Source organism: Lepidochelys kempii, chromosome 3, assembly GCF_965140265.1.
Source record: "Lepidochelys kempii isolate rLepKem1 chromosome 3, rLepKem1.hap2, whole genome shotgun sequence".
NCBI classification, from domain to species: Eukaryota; Metazoa; Chordata; order Testudines; family Cheloniidae; genus Lepidochelys; species Lepidochelys kempii.
Genome location: NC_133258.1, coordinates 20,880,535 through 20,898,819, shown reverse-complemented (window position 1 = coordinate 20,898,819; position 18,285 = coordinate 20,880,535). Strand labels below are relative to the sequence as shown.

Below are 18,285 nucleotides of genomic sequence, written 5' to 3'. Positions count from 1 at the left end.
AAGGCAGCAAGGTCCAGAATGGGACAGACCTCAGTTGCTCATTAGAGGGTCTTTGAGCTGGAACCCAGAACAGAGGGTGTGCCTAGGTTCCCCTACCAGCCGCTGGGGAAGCGGTACCATGGGGCAGTGAATGGGAAGACTGCTCAAGACTGCTGGTAAGGAAGGCCTTTGTTACCCCGGAAGGGAGAAACATACATAGTGAGAAGAAAAGGAGGACCTGTGGCACCTTAGAGACTAACCAATTTATTTGAGCATAAAAGCTCATGCTCAAATAAATTGGTTAGTCTCTAAGGTGCCACAAGTCCTCCTTTTCTTTTTGCGAATACAGACTAACACGGCTGCTACTCTGAAACCTTACATAGTGAGGTGACTGGAGGACCAAGTCACAAAGAGGGAGCACACAGCCTCAGAGAGTGAAAGAGAAAGCAGCAGCCAGGCATGCAGTGAGCAGCAGGAGGGGGGCCTCACATCTGTAAAGCGCTAATCCCCAGAGCTCCACCTGCAGTGAGTGGACCCCATGACAGGCTCAACAAGACTAACAGACCAGCCTCACTAAACACAGAATGGGAGGTGATAGCATGGCACACTGATGTGCGTTACCACCATCATCTAGAATTTGTATTCAGATAAGGCCCAACTGTGATCAGAGCCCTCATTGTGGTAGGTGATGTCCAAACAGATAGTAAAAGACAGTCCCTACCCTGAAGACCTTATGATCTAAATAGACAAGTCAGATAAAGGGTGGCAGAGGAAAGCACTGGAGAAGTTACTTGCCCAACATCACAGCCAGTCAATGGTCAAACTGGAAATAGAATTTACATTTCTTAGGCCACAGTCCAGTACCCTGCCTCCCAGCCTTGTTTGTACTCTCAACCTCACTTCCACTATAATGTCGTTTTTGTTTGGGAATATTTATAGGGATGCAAGGAAAGGTCTTCATCGTCTAAAGCTACGTTGGCTTGTTCAAATTATATATCTGTGTCAAAATTTAATTTCAGTGTGTTTTCTTAATTCTTTAACCATCTGAATACAGCAATGAAAAAGAAAACAATGCACTATAATATGAAAATATAAGGGCCACACAAATATAACAACCAATACATATATTCATCATTTAGAAACTTTCTAGTATCCAAGTGGAGGTCACCTGGGAACTGAATAATTTTGCCAACCAGGAGCTTTTGTTCACCTCTAGACACATCTGTAATATTAGTCAAAAAGGTGTGCATGTTCATCAACTCACTAGTTATGAATAAAAATGTCATCAACGTGAACTATGACACACATGTGAATGTTTGCCAAAAGGATCATTTATCAAGAAGTGGCAGGTGCATTTGTCAAACCAGAAGACTTGCAAAGTCATAAGCGTTGGCCTTGTTTCAATGTTATTTTATACATATATCATCTCTTGGGGCTGTGACCCAAGAAACCCTTACTACCAACTGGCAAAGAGGTTACAGGAATGTCCTGATTCTGTTATGTACATTCTGCTTCAAAGAATGCCATGTGAGGTCTTAAATGTATCAAGGTACGAGACACCACAAGAATTAAAAAAAAACAAAACAGGTTTTCTCTCAGACAAGAGATCTTTATTCACCTCTCTCTGTGTCAGATGTAAACCAAACACTGAAAACTAACGTAATGGATACCCATTTACATATGAAATCAACGGAGAAGGAGCGCTCGGGAAAAAGAAGCCCTGGGTGGTTATACTGTCTCTATGTACAGACAAACTTTCTCCAACACTTATGAAGTAAATGGGCAATGCATTTACATTGATGAAAATGGGAGATCAGCCACCCTTGGTCGAAATGCTGCAGAGGACTTTTGGAGGTGAGATAAACTTATTGAGATCAGAAGTTAACCTGTTAAAGTTTGGTCTCTAGAAAGCAAGTTATGATTTTGTTTTATATGCAAGCCTTTGTTGCCAATATTCTGACTCATTAACATTTAAATCTTTGATAATAAACTTATTCTTATTCATATATCTACATGCTGTAACATTAAGCAAGGTGATGATCCTGAGTTGAATTCTACAAGCTGGTGTGCACAGTGGTCCTTTAGGGACAGCAGACCTGGTATTTGTGTCCAGTGGAGAAGGGGATGAACACTACAGGGAAACACTTCAAAAGGACTCAGGGACTGGAGTGCACCTACTGTTAACCCACAAGGCAAAGAAAGAGCTGGCATAGCCCAGAAGAGTGTGTTTGGGTGATTAACACGCTGGAGGTGTCAAGGAGCCAACACCACGGTAAACACAAGCAAGACCCTCTCATACCATAGGCAGTGGGTAACAAGGTGACAACTCTCAGTCTTGGGTACCCTGAGAACCATCACAGGGGCTACTGTAATAAATAGGCCTACATGTTTACCCTAAACATAGGCTCAACTGTGAAGAACAAGTGAAAGTTCATAAAGTGTCACAATTACTTATAACAATGAATGTTAATGGAAATAGGTGCAAAAACGAGACAAAGACTGAATTAATCAAAATGAAAAGGCATACTGAGATAATTCAAGGACTGTATTAAGATGATGTCTGGTAAACAAAAGAAGTGTGGAACTGGAAATCCAGGAACCAAATATGGTGAGTCGGAAATGAGGCCTAACTGGTGAACAAAATAATGAAGGGATGGGAAATTCCAGCCGTCACTCCCTTTTGGGGTCCTTTAAAAAAAGAGAGACTTTGGGAGGCAAATGCAACCATTAGCAAAGCTTTTTACACGGTCTCCCACAGTATTCTTGTCAGCAAGTTCAAGAAGTATGGGCTGGATGAATGGACTATAAGGTGGATAGAAAGCTGGCTAGATTGTCAGGCTCAACGGGAGTGATCAATGGCTCCATGTCTAGTTGGCAGCCGGTATCAAGTGGGGTGCCCCAAGGGTCGGTCCTGGGGCCGGTTTTGTTCAATATCTTCATAAATGATCTGAAGGATGGTGTGGATTGCACCCTCAGCAAGTTTGCAGATGACACTAAACTGGGAGGAGAGGTAGATACGCTGGAGGGTAGGGAAAGGATACAGAGGGATCTAGACAAATTAGAGGATTGGGCCAAAAGAAATCTGATGAGGTTCAACAAGGACAAGTGCAGAGTCCTGCTCTTAGGATGGAGGAACCCCATGCACCGCTACAGACTAGGGACCAAATGGCTCGGCAGCAGTTCTGCAGAAAAGGACCTAGGGGTGACAGTGGACGAGAAGCTGGATATGAGTCAACAGTGTGCCCTTGTTGCCAAGAAGGCCAATGGCATTTTGGGATGTATAAGTAGGGGCATTGACAGCAGATCGAGGGATGTGATCGTTCCCCTCTATTCAACATTGGTGAGGCCTCATTTGGAGTACTGTGTCCAGTTTTGGGCCCACACTACAAGAAGGATGTGGAAAAGTTGGAAAGATTCCAGCGGAGGGCAACAAAAATGATTAGGGGACTGGAACATATGACTTATGAGGAGAGGCTGAGGGAACTGGGATTGTTCAGTCTGCGGAAGAGAAGAATGAGGGGGGATTTGATAGCTGCTTTCAACTACCTGAAAGGGGGTTCCAAAGAGGATGGATCTACACTGTTCTCAGTGGTAGCAGATGACAGAAAAAGGAGTAATGGTCTCAAGTTGCAGTGGGGGAGGTTTAGGTTGGATATTAGGAAAAACTTTTTCACTAGGAGGGTGGTGAAACACTGGAATGCGTTACCTAGGGAGGTGGTGGAATCTCCTTCCTTAGATATTTTTAAGGTCAGGCTTGACAAAGCCCTGGCTGGGATGATTTAGTTGGGGATTGGTCCTGCTTTGAGCAGGGGGTTGGACTAGATGACCTTCTGCGGTCCCTTCCAACCCTGATATTCTATGATTCTATGATTATCAACAGAAAGAATAGAAAGGAGTGAATTTTCCATTATGACTGCCCACCTCATCCCCCAACATCTCCTGTGACCACAGGATCCAGCATAACATCACTGGGCCTTCATCATTCTAATCCCAGGAGATGTCCTGACCAGATCGGAATAAAGAGAGAACTCATTTGACATCACCAGCTCTGGCTAAATCCCAAACACCATCTCGCACGTGAGGTTTAGTCGCTCTCCCCACCCTCCCACCTTGTGTGTCCTTTTCCTTCCTCACCTTATTTCTTCTCTTTCCTATCTCTCTCCTTTTGCCTCCTGTTTAACAGAAGTCCGGTTTAGCCAAAAACGCCTGTATATTTTGCAACATTGCTTTTAACTGCCTCTTTGGTCATAGGCTTACAGCAATGTCTTAAATAGCTTGATAATGGCACAAGTTTGCCAGGTCTCAGAATGGCTGATAAAACCATGCACTGTGCCGGTATTTTACTAGATCTTCGCTGTTTCAAAGAGTCAACACCAGGGGCAGAAGCTGCATTTTCTATCTGTGCTGTTCTGCTTTTTTCTCTCCCCTCTTATGTGTGTTTGCCTCGTTCTATCTTCTAGGAAACGGAATCAGACTTTAATCAACAACCGTGATAACAATAGTTTCGGCCCATCTCAGCTAACTTTTTCTCTTTTCCCCCCAAAAAGGACAGTTATTACTAGCTAAGGGTTTTTTCCCCATCTGAAGACTCTCTCCAGCTAAAGAGAAAGGGAACAAGGGATGTTGTTAAAATAAAAGCCTTACTTTTAATACTCTATATTTCAAATGCTTAACCTTTTCTCTCCCCTCCCTCTTTTTTCTGTATCCTTAATAAAGGGTTTTAAATATTTTTAAGGGCATATTTGCCATGACACTGAGTAGGCTGAGGTCTCTGTATACCAAATGCTGAACCTTGGTTAAAACTGTTTAATGTTGGACAGTTACAGAATTGTGTTAATACCTTTAATGCTGATCCTATACATTCCATTGAAATACAACAGAGCTCAGTCAAGGGCTCACTGAAATCAATGAGCAAACTATCATAAGCTTCAATGGACATTAGTTTAGGCCTTACACTCTTCCAATCTAAGATCCAGACCTCAGGCCTTTCTTAAACCATTAAGGACAGGTCTAAATACAGTTGGAGTACTAAATCAATTTATGTGAAATTGGTGGAGCCACCCTTTGTGTGGGCACTTTTAATCTGAAATACGAATATCTATACCAAGTGGCATTGCACCAATTTAACTACATCCATTTCTAAACTGGATTTTAATTGAATCAGAGTTCAAACTGTGTGTAGAGAAGGCCAAGATCTGGACAGAGGAAAAAAAAATACTTTTTTTCTACTTTCAGGTATATGTGATACAGAAATCATGAAGTGCTTTTTCAGAGTACCAAATTACTGTATATAAAGCATAATATCAAAAGAAAATGAGGGTAATAAATGGACAAACAGATTGTAGGCCGCAATTTAAATTGAAACAATGAGTCAGCAATACAGATTATATGAGGTCCAGAGTTCCACCAGAGCTAGACTGTAAACAAATTAAATTTTCATTGCAATGAATGGGGCGGGGGGGGGGGGGGGGGAGGAGGAGGGAAGGAAGGCAGTGTTTTCTTTTAAATAGCATTAATGAAGAGTTTCTGGTAGCTCAAGGGGTGTGGGTGGCCTGCATACTTTTGCTGCAACGGCATCTCAGCTCTATTCCCCACTGCTGTCCTAAATTTCTATGTGGGTGTGTTCAGCTGCACAGCGATAAGCATGAAGTCCCAAGGGGTTACAGATTTATTGTATATTTCACTCTCATACAACATCTTCTACATTAGGATCTCAACGCATTCCACAAATATGAATGAATTAAGCCTCACAGCACCCATAGGAGGTAAGTGGTGTTAGTTTCTCTCTCTCTAAAATAGAAGACAGACATGACTTTCTAAAGGGCGGAAGAATCCTATATTAAAAGACACACATAGAACCCAGGGTTCCCAACACCAGGCCCTGATTTACCCACAAAAGATAATTGAGTTGATTTTAAATATCCAAGGTGCAGGGAAAGGCACAGTCAACTCTTTTTCGCTTTTGTTTCACTGTTTACTTTAAGGAACCCTAACAGATTTGGTAGGACCAAAACCTGATTTGCCCAGTCATTTTCTTACATCTCCTCTATAGTTTGAGTGCAATGCTTTGCACATACTTATTTTAAAATGAACAACTGTGTCAACACACATTTTTCTAAAATAAAGTTGCAGGACACAATAAGCAACTGCATAAGACCAAAAGAAAGAGTTTGAGTGAAGAAAAACAATTTCAGTTTTAAAAAACAGTTCAGTTTAAAACTTCTGGGTTTGACTTAATCATTAAGAAATAAAACAGATCTTACGAATTCATCGTAATGATTGGAAGTCCCTTTGCAAATTATTGAATTTTGCAAAATCTGTGAAAAAATGGGGGAAGTGGAACAAGGATACTGCACTATAACTTTGCTCATTTATTTTGACAAATATACTTATGTTTTAATTACAGCAGACCCTTGCTAATCAACATTTGGCAAATATGCAAACAGAAATAGTAATTCCTCCCCATTCCTCAAAGATTCTTCAATAGCAGAGTAACTCAAGTAAGGTCTCATTCTTCTGCATTATTTTCAAATATTCTGCAACCGAGTGACATAAATAATTAAACCTAATGATTGTCAAAATAAAGGATGCATTACCCTTGCTTTGTTAAATTGCTTAATATTCAAAAAATCTACAAACTTCAAGTAAATTGTATTTGCTTTGTTAGAAAGTCAGTGGTATTAGCTGGGATTTACACTTGAGCAACAGAGTTCAAAATCTGGTCTAACTACCTTGTTCTGAAGAGTTTACATATAATCTGATCCTACAATATCTTATTCACAGAAGCAAGTCTCATAGGAGCAGTGAAATTCTGGCCACACTGAAGTCAATTGCAAGACTCCTTTTGACTTCACTGGGGCCAGGATTTCACTTGAGAACTCCAGTGGGACATGAATGAGGACTACTGACATGAATAGGATTTGAAGGATCAGTTCATAAATCAGACAAAAAATGAAGGAATGCAACAAATTTAGTTTGGATTAATAGGCCAGAAACATGTCTTGTTGGTTAAGGTGCCGTTTCTTCCTGTAGTTTCAATACAGCAGGACTTTGATTTTATAGCACATGTATGCTGTAGTGTCAACTTGGAAGCAAGAATGGATGCTAGAAGGAAAGACAATTAAGCAGATAAGAATTTATACCAAACACTTGTAATTAGTATCTAATAAAAACTGCCTGTGAAAAAATCCTCAGTAATAATATTGCATGAGCCCAGGGGTTTTAGCTTCAGGCTGCTGAATTTTCCCCCCCTATGATAAATCATAACATATACTGCTGAAAAATATTATCAGCAAAGAAGTTTGGGTGATTTTTTTAAAACCTGGTCTGTAAAACAAAACAAAATCAAAAACTCAGGGCTACATGTTCAGCTGGCATAAATCAGGATTGCTCCATTGACTCCACTGTCTCTAGATGTCAGATTATAGTATTTAGGGGAATCAGTGCACCCAGTTATTCACCAGGAGGAGATTGTCAATTCTATTATCTATGCAGTTCTCCTCTCATTTACACTGATGTACCTTCAGTCTCGTCCAAATTACAATACCGTAAGTGAAATAAGAATTATGCCCTAACAATCTCCCTTTCCACGTACAGTCACTGCCCGTCTATCTGGCGATATTTCTGATATAACAGTCAAGCTGCTATGTGATGCCATTACTTGGCTGCAGACTTAACTTGCAAGAATCACTCAGAGGATTTTCAACCAAATACAAATTCTTCACCTTTCAATTATTGGTTCACATCCAACCAAGATCAGTGGTGAATGAAATGAAGCCATTATTATCAGGGCCATAACGAGTAGCTGGTCTCACTCCAGTTCTTGTAAACAAATGTCCATGTGAAAAAAACTACTAGTGACTCCCTTTGAACAGCATCAGCAGAGGCCAATGTGTGAGTGGCACAAAAGCACTTTGGCAAAGCAGCGTGGGGAAGCTCGCATTGTTGCTGCCTGTGGACAAATAGGGGATTTCTTTCTGCACAGCTTTCAGTCCCGCAACTACAACAAGAGGACCGGTACTTATGAAGAAAGACTTAAAAGTTAATCATTTTTATTTTATTTTTATTTGTGTGTGGGATACAACATAATTTGACACCAAATGTCAACCAAACACCATGAAAAGCAAAGAAATAAGCTGCAAACGCATCCAACACTCCCCTCATAAACCTCAAATAACTCCCCTTCCACCACCCACAGCCCACATATTTCCACTCTCATCCCAAACACGGGCATATTCTTGCTGCTTACCATGCCCCTCCTACTTCCCTCCCAGCCTCAGTACGTAGTAGAGTCGATTGGTTTAAACGTTTAAGAGCTAAACATAGGAGAAGAGTGTGACTGAACAGCCCCATCTGGAGCACCCTTCTGTGGCAGGACACAGCATGATACGCATCAATGCCTCGGTTTCTCCTCTCAGGGAACCAATAACTCCATGCAAGCTTATCCACTAGTCCATCAGCACAGTTTATTACCAGACACAGTTCATTTAATCCTGAATGAAGTCTCAACACATATAGTTCATTTCTCACCCCAGTGCAGTCATTAAGATCACCCAACATCTCATCCAGTAACACCCCATATATCACACACCGGCATCTTCAAACATGCTCACACTCTCTGTCAATCCTCCCCTGTCCTTGTACCAGAACAGCCACCCTCATACTTATAACTGGAGTGCAACCACACTTTTCCCAATGAGAACCCGCACAGCCTCCTTGCCAGGGGAGCATCCCTTACCTCCCCTGCTCTCTCACAGTTCCTCTGGATTCAGCTCTCCGCCCCTAGAGAGGTCAGCAGGTGAACTCTTCTGCTGCTGCCCTGCATTCAGCCCTCTCTGGCCCTTGGTTCCAGCTCTCTGGCTTAGAACCACAGGCATATCCCTCTGCTACTGGTCCTCCTGCCTTCATCCCTCTATCTCTATGACTTAATAGAATCATGGAATATCAGGATTGGAAGAGAACGCAGGAGGTCATCTAGTCCAACCCCTGCTCAAAGCAGGACCAATCCCCAACTAAATCATCCCAGCCAGGGCTTTGTCAAGCCTGTCCTTAAAAACCTCAAAGGAAGGAGATTCCACCACCTCACTAGGCATTCCAGTGCTTCACCACCCTCCTAGTAAAAAAGTTTTTCCTAATATCCAACCTAAATCTCCCCCACTGCAACTTGAGACCATTACTCCTTGTTCTGTCATCTGCTACCACTGAGAATAGTCTAGATCCATCCTCTTTGGAACCCCCTTTCAGGTAGTTGAAAGTAGCTATCAAATCCCCCCTCATTCTTCTCTTCCGCAGACTAAACAATCCCAGTTCCCTCAGCCTCTCCTCATAAGTCATGTGTTCCAGTCCCCTAATGGTTTTTGTTGCCCTCCGCTGGATGCTGGACTTGGGGACCACCACCAAGCAAATGCCTCTTGCTGCTCTCCTACCTTCAGCCTTCTCCTGGATCCCAAACATACAGTCTCTGGAAGCCCTCAGCTGCCCTTTCCTTACTGATTCCGATTCACTAGCTGTGTCTCTGTTCCTCCATAGACCCCAGGTGCTGCCCGCCCTCTTAGCTGGCCTAATGGGAGAACTATTCTGGTACAGGGATGCTGGACCTACTTTATAGAGAGGGGCCAGCCACCCTGTGACAGGGAGCATGATGAGTAGCAGGGATCCTGTGGGGTGGCTGTGGGCCCTGAGAGAAGCATGATCATAGAATCACAGAATATCAGGGTTGGAAGGGACCTCAGGAGGTCATCTAGTCCAAACCCCTGCTCAAAGCAGGACCAATCCCCAATTTTTTTTTGGGGGGGGGACATCTGCTTGGAATTATGGAAAGAGGAAGCACGATGTGCAAGTGAAGCGGTGAGGGAGCACAGCACCTAGCCCAATGGGGTATTGGTCCATGACTGCAGCTTTTAGGTACTACCAATATACAGATAACAAATAGGGCTGTGTTTGATAGAGATGTGAGAAAAATGAGATATGAGATGAAGAGGGTGGTGTACATGAGAGATGGAGGAGAGAAGTTATTTGATGATCCATAGGTGAGGGCAAAGGGAGACTATATGTGGCAATACTGTGGCTGAGCAGGTGGCCTGAAGTAGGGAGTAATTCAGTGCTTCTGTACTAAGCTACTGTTGCTTGAAGGGTTTCCTTGGCATTTCAAGGCAGTAATGTCACTGGGAGTTGTTGACATGCCACTACTTTGGCAACAAGACTCTCAACTCCTACGACTTTGCTCCTGGGTGCTATATAGTCAAGCCCAGGTATCCATGCTTGAAGCTGATGACTCAGCTCCCCAGCACACCAAGCCAGCTGTACTGATGGAGAGCCCTTTAAGTACCAATATCTTGGCACAACCACTGGGCTCCTCCCATTACAGGGACAAAGCTCTGGCCACCCCAGTTCAGTCTCCAGCGCGCACACTCCTCTACCTCTTCAGCCTCGGCCCCAAAAATGCCCCAATCACGTAATACGATGGTCACATCTCAAGACAGTGAATGTTTTTCATTTAAGATAACACTTTTTCTACAGGGAAATAGAAATGAAAGTTTCTATCAGAGAAAAGTGTGTTTGATGGAGAGATCTGAGTGAAAGAGTGGTCAATGCTTTCAGAGAGGGAGGAAATTCGGAGCACAAAGGACAGAAGACAATTCTTCTCTCACTCTGTCTCAAGAGGGGATGGTGGTTTACAAGGAGTAGCAGGAGAGGAAACAATTATCATACTGAAGAGTTATAGACACTTCAATTTAACTCTTACTTTTGGCCTAACTTCCATCCCTCTTCATTAGCAATTATTTTCCTGGTAGCAAATCAATCTCTCCTATCTCAGGAAAAGAGAATGTGTCCCTCATTCTCAACCTTAGTTTTCATTCCTCCTTTCTCAATTATCCTCTATTTGAAGCATTCTTCCCTCTCTATTACATGTTCCACTCCCCGCCCTTCCCTTTGAGCACAAACCCGCCTCCGCTTCAAGACTCATGCACTATTTCAGGGATTGGCAACCTTTGGCATGTGACCCGTCAGGGAAATCTGCTGCCGGCCGGGATGGTTTGTCTACCTGCAGCGCCCGCAGGTTCGGCCGATCACAGCTCCCACTGGCCACAGTTCGTCATTCCAGGCCAATGGGGACTGTGGGAAGCAGCATGGGCCAAGGGATATCATCTTAGCTATGCTTTTTATGTAGCCTGTTGTAAAAGTAGGCAAATATCTAGAGAAGTTAATATACCCCGTGGAAGACTTCTGAGTAGCCCCAGGGGAACACATACCCCTGGTTGAGAACTACTGGCTTAGGACACATCCCTGTCATTGGTGTCTCCCATTGGCTAGTTTAGGGAGTTCCATATCTAGTGAGCAAGATTTTGTGCATTGCATTCTAAGTTGCCTATCTCTCCCTGAGCACTGTATATGGAGTGTAGACTCCTGACTCGGCTTAGAGGATCTCAGAGCTGATCCTGTGATTTTCTAGGCATCTAAAAGTATAATGCTGGGTGATGCTCAGCATTGCAATGCCTAAGTCCCTTTGTCAGTCCCACCTTTTGTATATAAAAAGAATAGGAGTACTTGTGACACCTTAGAGACTAACACATTTATTAGAGCATAAGCTTTCATGGGCTACAGCCCGAAGCTTATGCTCTAATAAATTTCTTAGTCTCTAAGGTGCCACTAATGCTCCTGTTCTTTTTGCAGATACAGTCTAAGGGTATGTCTACACTACGGAATAAGGTCGAATTTATAGAAGTTGTTTTTTTAGAAATCGGTTTTATATATTCGAGTGTGTGTGTCCCCACAGAAAATGCTCTAAGTGCATTAAGTGCATTAACTTGGCGGAGCGCTTCCACAGTACCGAGGCTAGAGTCGACTTCCGGAGCGTTGCACTGTGGGTAGCTATCCCACAGTTCCCGCAGTCTCCGCTGCCCATTGGAATTCTGGGTTGAGATCCCAATGCCTGATGGGGCTAAAACATTGTCGCGGGTGGATCTGGGTACATATCGTCAGGCCCCCGTTCCCTCCCTCCCTCCGTGAAAGCAAGGGCAGACAATCATTTCGCGCCTTTTTTCCTGAGTTACCTGTGCAGACGCCATACCACGGCAAGCATGGAGCCCGCTCAGGTAACCGTCACCCTATGTCTCCTGGGTGCTGGCAGACGCGGTACGGCATTGCTACACAGTAGCAGCAACCCCTTGCCTTGTGGCAGCAGACGGTACAGTACGACTGGTTGCCGTCATCATCATGTCCGAGGTGCTCCTGGCCACGTCGGCTGGGAGCGCCTGGGCAGACATGGGCGCAGGGACTAAATTTGGAGTGACTTGACCAGGTCATTCTCTTTAGTCCTGCAGTCAGTCCTATTGAACCGTCTTATGGTGAGCGGGCAGGCGATACGGACTGCTAGCAGTCGTACTGTACCATCTTCTGCCGAGCAGCCATGAGATGTGGATGGCATGCAGTCCTTCTGCACCGTCTGCTGCCAGCCAAAGATGTAAAAGATAAATGGAGTGGATCAAAACAAGAAACAGACCAGATTTGTTTTGTACTCATTTGCTTCCCCCCCCTCCCCTGTCTAGGGGACTCATTCTTCTAGGTCACACTGCAGTCACTCACAGAGAAGGTGCAGCGAGGTAAATCTAGCCATGTATCAATCAGAGGCCAGACTAACCTTCTTGTTCCAATAAGGACAATAACTTAGGTGCACCATTTCTTATTGGAACCCTCCGTGAAGTCCTGCCTGAAATACTCCTTGATGTAAAGCCACCCGCTTTGTTGATTTTAGCTCCCTGAAGCCAACCCTGTAAGCCGTGTCATCAATCGCCCCTCCCTCCGTCAGAGCAACGGCAGACAATCGTTCCGCGCCTTTTTCCTGTGCGGACGCCATACCAAGGCAAGCATGGAGACCGCTCAGCTCACTTTGGCAATTAGGAGCACATTAAACACCACACGCATTATCCAGCAGTATATGCAGCACCAGAACCTGGCAAAGCGATACCGGGCGAGGAGGCGACGTCAGCGCGGTCACGTGAGTGATCAGGACATGGACACAGATTTCTCTGAAAGCATGGGCCCTGCCAATGCATGCATCATGGTGCTAATGGGGCAGGTTCATGCTGTGGAATGCCGATTCTGGGCTCGGGAAACAAGCACAGACTGGTGGGACCGCATAGTGTTGCAGGTCTGGGACGATTCCCAGTGGCTGCGAAACTTTCGCATGCGTAAGGGCACTTTCATGGAACTTTGTGACTTGCTTTCCCCTGCCCTGAGGCGCATGAATACCAAGATGAGACCAGCCCTCACAGTTGAGAAGCGAGTGGCGATAGCCCTGTGGAAGCTTGCAACGCCAGACAGCTACCAGTCAGTCGGGAATCAATTTGGAGTGGGCAAATCTACTGTGGGGGCTGCTGTGATGCAAGTAGCCCACGCAATCAAAGATCTGCTGATATCAAGGGTCGTGACCCTGGGAAATGTGCAGGTCATAGTGGATGGCTTTGCTGCAATGGGATTCCCTAACTGTGGTGGGGCTATAGACGGAACCCATATCCCTATCTTGGCACCGGAGCACCAAGCCGCCGAGTACATAAACCGCAAGGGGTACTTTTCGATAGTGCTGCAAGCTCTGGTGGATCACAAGGGATGTTTCACCAACATCAACGTGGGATGGCCGGGAAAGGTACATGACGCTCGCATCTTCAGGAACTCTGGTCTGTTTCAAAAGCTGCAGGAAGGGACTTTATTCCCAGACCAGAAAATAACTGTTGGGGATGTTGAAATGCCTATATGTATCCTTGGGGACCCAGCCTACCCCTTAATGCCATGGCTCATGAAGCCGTACACAGGCAGCCTGGACAGTAGTCAGGAGCTGTTCAACTACAGGCTGAGCAAGTGCAGAATGGTGGTAGAATGTGCATTTGGACGTTTAAAGGCGCGCTGGCGCAGTTTACTGACTCGCTTAGACCTCAGCGAAACCAATATTCCCACTGTTATTACTGCTTGCTGTGTGCTCCACAATATCTGTGAGAGTAAGGGGGAGATGTTTATGGCGGGGTGGGAGGTTGAGGCAAATCGCCTGGCTGCTGGTTACGCGCAGCCAGACACCAGGGCGGTTAGAAGAGCACAGGAGGGCGCGGTGCGCATCAGAGAAGCTTTGAAAACCAGTTTCATGACTAGCCAGGCTACGATGTGAAAGTTCTGTTTGTTTCTCCTTGATGAAACCCCCCACCCCTTGGTTCACTCTACTTCCCTGTAAGCTACCACCCTCCCCTCCTCCCTTCGATCACCGCTTGCAGAGGCAATAAAGTCATTGTTGCTTCACATTCATGCATTCTTTATTCATTCATCACACAAATAGGGGGATGACTACCAAGGTAGCCCAGGAGGGGTGGTGGAGGAGGGAAGGAAAATGCCACACAGCACTTTAAGCACAGCACTTTAAAAGTTTACAACTTTAAAATTTATTGAATGACAGCCTTCTTTTTTTTGGGCAATCCTCTGTGGTGGAGTGGCTGGTTGGCCGGAGGCCCCCCCACCGCGTTCTTGGGCGTCTGGGTGTGGAGGCTATGGAACTTGGGGAGGACGGCGGTTGGTTACAGAGGGGCAGCAGTGGCAGTCTGTGCTCCAGCTGCCTTTGCTGCAGCTCAACCATACACTGGAGCATACTGGTTTGGTCCTGCAGCAGCCTCAGCATTGAATCCTGCCTCCTCTCATCACGCTGCCGCCACATTTGAGCTTCAGCCCTGTCTTCAGCCCGCCACTTACTCTCTTCAGCCCGCCACCTCTCCTCCCGGTCATTTTGTGCTTTCCTGCACTCTGACATTATTTGCCTCCACGCATTCGTCTGTCAGTGTGGGAGGACAGCATGAGCTCGGAGAACATTTCATCTCGAGTGCGTTTTTTTTTTTCTTTCTAAGCTTCACTAGCCTCTGGGAAGGAGAAGATCCTGTGATCATTGAAACACATGCAGCTGGTGGAGAAAAAAAAAGGGACAGCGGTATTTAAAAAGACACATTTTATAAAACTGTCGCTACACTCTTCCAGGGTAAACCTTGCTGTTAACATTACATACATAGCACATGTGCTTTCGTTACAAGGTCGCATTTTGCCTCCTCCCACCGCGTGACTACCCCCTCAACCTTCCCCCCTCCCTGTGGCTAACAGCGGGGAACATTTCTGTTTAGCCACAGGCAAACAGCCCAGCAGGAATGGGCTCCTCTGAGTGTCCCCTGAAGAAAAGCACTCTATTTCAACCAGGTGACCATGAATTATATCTCACTCTCCTGAGGATAACACAGAGAGATAAAGAACGGATGTTGTTTGAATGCCAGCAAACATACACTGCAATGATTTGTTCTACAATGATTCCCGAGTACGTGTTACTGGCCTGGAGTGGTAAAGTGTCCTACCATGAAGGACGCAATAAGGCTGCCCTCCCCAGAAACCTTTTGCAAAGGCTTTAGGACTACATCTAGGAGAACCGCAAATGCCAGGGCAAAGTAATCCTTTCACATGCTTGCTTTTAAACCACGTATAGTATTTTAAAAGGTACACTCACCAGAGGTCCCTTCTCCGCCTGCTGGGTCCAGGAGGCAGCCTTGGGTGGGTTCGGGGGGTACTGGCTCCAGGTCTAGGGTGAGAAACAGTTCCTGGCTGTCGGGAAAACTGGTTTCTCCGCTTGCTTGCTGTGAGCTATCTACAACCTCCTCCTCATCATCATCATCTTCTTCGTCCCCAAAACCTGCTTCCGTATTGCCTCCATCTCCATTGAAGGAGTCAAACAACACGGCTGGGGTAGTGGTGGCTGAACCCCCTAAAATGGCATGCAGCTCATCATAGAAGCGGCATGTTTGGGGCTCTGACCCAGAGCGGCTGTTCGCCTCTCTGGTTTTCTGGTAGGCTTGCCTCAGCTCCTTCAGTTTCACGCGGCACTGCTTCGGGTCCCTGTTATGGCCTCTGTCCTTCATGCCCTGGGAGATTTTCACAAAGGTTTTGGCATTTCGAAAACTGGAACGGAGTTCTGATAGCACGGATTCCTCTCCCCAAACAGCGATCAGATCCCGTACCTCCCGTTCGGTCCATGCTGGAGCTCTTTTGCGATTCTGGGACTCCATCATGGTCACCTCTGCTGATGAGCTCTGCATGGTCACCTGCAGCTTGCCACGCTGGCCAAACAGGAAATGAGATTCAAAAATTCGCGGTTCTTTTCCTGTCTACCTGGCCAGTGCATCTGAGTTGAGAGTGCTGTCCAGAGCGGTCAGAATGGAGCACTCTGGGATAGTTCCCGGAGGCCAATACCATTGAATTGTGTCCACAGTACCCCAAATTCGAGCCGGCAACGTCGATTTAAGCGCTAATCCACTTGTCAGGGGTGGAGTAAGGAAATCGATTTTAAGAGCCCTTTAAGTCGAAATAAAGGGCTTCATTGTGTGGACGGGTGCAGGTTTACATTGATTTAACGCTGCTAAATTCGACCTAAAGTCCTAGTGTAGACCAGGGCTAACAGGGCTGCTACTCTGAAACCTTTTGTTTATAGGGACTTGGGCCATGGAGTTTTTCTTCTTACTTGTATTATAGAGGCATCATGTAAATTTAAGAGACTACTTACATAACAAATATTCTGAGAGATTTTACCTGAGAATTAGTAATATCACAGAAAAAAATATTACGACTGGCAACATTATTACTATATCGATTTTACTGAATGCATACCTGCATAAACTTACTTCTTGCAATATTGTTATAGCATGAGAAATTTAATGCAGTATTATTCCACAATTAGTATAACTGCATCATCATTGTGTCGTGCACAATATTACCTATAATGTACTATTCCAGCACTATTATAGTACGCAACACTGTGCTACAATCAGTATTTTTTCTTGCACTATTGGTGCACGAGAATACACTGCATGCAACATCATTCGGCAAGGCAGTGCTGTTTCTTGCGCTATGATAACCGCCTACAGGCAGCACCAGCTGCAAAGAAGCGCCTGGCGTGCGAGGTTCTTCGGGCATGATCTTGGACAGGAATTGATCTGATACCGGGAGACCAGCAGCAGCGTTATCCCTTGCACAGCTGCGGAGCCCTGCACTGACAAACCCTGCAGGCAGCAAGGTCCCCTGCCCGGCAGCAAGGTCCCCTGCCCGGCAGCTCCCGGGCGGGCAGGCGGCAGTCCCATTGCCTCACCCCCCTTGCACGGCACGGAGGGCCGCCGCCGGGAGGCCGGGCCCCGCCCTAGCAGGAAAGCGCCGGGCCGCAGCTCCGGAGCAGGGATGGAAATGCCCGGGCCGGACCCCCGCGGCACGTACCTGCCCCGGCGCCCAGCATGTCCGCGGTCATCGGGCTGCACGCGCCGGCTGCCGAGCAGCGTCTGCCAGGCCGGGCGGAAGGAGGGCGCGTCCCGGCTTCTTCCGCCCGGCAGCGGAGGCCCGGAGACCAGGGCGGGGCGGGGGAAGCCTGGCGCGCGCTTGTGTCGCGGCCGCGCCGCGCGTCTCTCTCGCGGCGCTGAGCGGGATCGGCGTCGCGGGCCGTGATGGCGCCTGCGCATCCCCTTCCGCCCCCCCCCTCCCCGCCCCGGGCCTCCTGGAGACCGCTGGAATTCGGTCCCCGTGGTGGGGTCCCCATGGTGGCAGCCCGCTGGCTGGCGCAGTCCTGGGGGACCGCAGCAGACACCTGGCACCCTCCTGCATACCGCACACAGGGGCACGGGCACCCCCCTGCGAGGAGCCCTTGGCAGCATGGCCTGACTGCCTGCATAGCGGGGGGGAGGGACCCTGCTGCTTGTCCCTTTCCAGTAGGGTGACCAGCTAGCAAGTGTGAAAAATCAGGATTGGGGGCAGGGGGAAAGAGAATAGGTGCCTATAAAAAACAAAGCCCCAAATATTGGGATTGTCCAATCTGGGTGCAGGCAGCTCAGTGGGAGATCTGGGTATGGGGGGAATTTGGATGCAGAGGGGTTTGTTGGGGGCGGTTCTGGGTGCAACAGTAATGGGACTCTGCAGGGGGGTCCAGGTGAAGGTGGTTGGAGCTCAGCGAGGAAGGGCGTCTGGCTGTGGAGGGGGGAATAGAGCTTGGAAGGGGGGTCTGGGAGTGGCAGGTTCAGTGGGGTGGGGATCCAGGTGCAGCTGGTTGGGGGTCAGTGGGATGGGGATCCAGGCAACTCATTGGGGTGGTCCAGGTGCAGGGGAAGTGTGGCTTGGAAGGGGAGGTTCTGGATATGGAAGGGTGAGGCTCGGCAGGAGGGTCTGGGTATGAGTATGAGGGGGTCTGGATGCGCAGGGATTGGTCAGATGGAGGAACAGCTCCCTGTACAGTGATCCCCCTCCCTGCAGCTGTGG

At 46.8% G+C, this 18,285-nt stretch overlaps 1 protein-coding gene across 9 annotated transcripts in view; it reads right to left on the bottom strand.

Moving 5' to 3' along the window:
- Window positions 1–17,403, bottom strand: part of LDAH (lipid droplet associated hydrolase) — a 182,148-nt gene extending 164,745 nt beyond the window's left edge. For 3 of the 9 annotated variants that reach the window (XM_073335906.1, XM_073335907.1, XM_073335909.1), the window contains exon 1: window positions 17,257–17,403. In XM_073335906.1, the coding sequence (XP_073192007.1) occupies window positions 17,257–17,287 (31 nt within the window). In that variant the 5' untranslated portion in view covers window positions 17,288–17,403. Of the gene's footprint in view, window positions 1–15,502; window positions 15,982–17,256 lie in introns of those variants that run through there. The other 6 variants (XM_073335900.1, XM_073335902.1, XM_073335903.1 and 3 more) reach the window with 4 other exon arrangements.
- Between the last annotated feature and the right edge of the window lie 882 nt (window positions 17,404–18,285).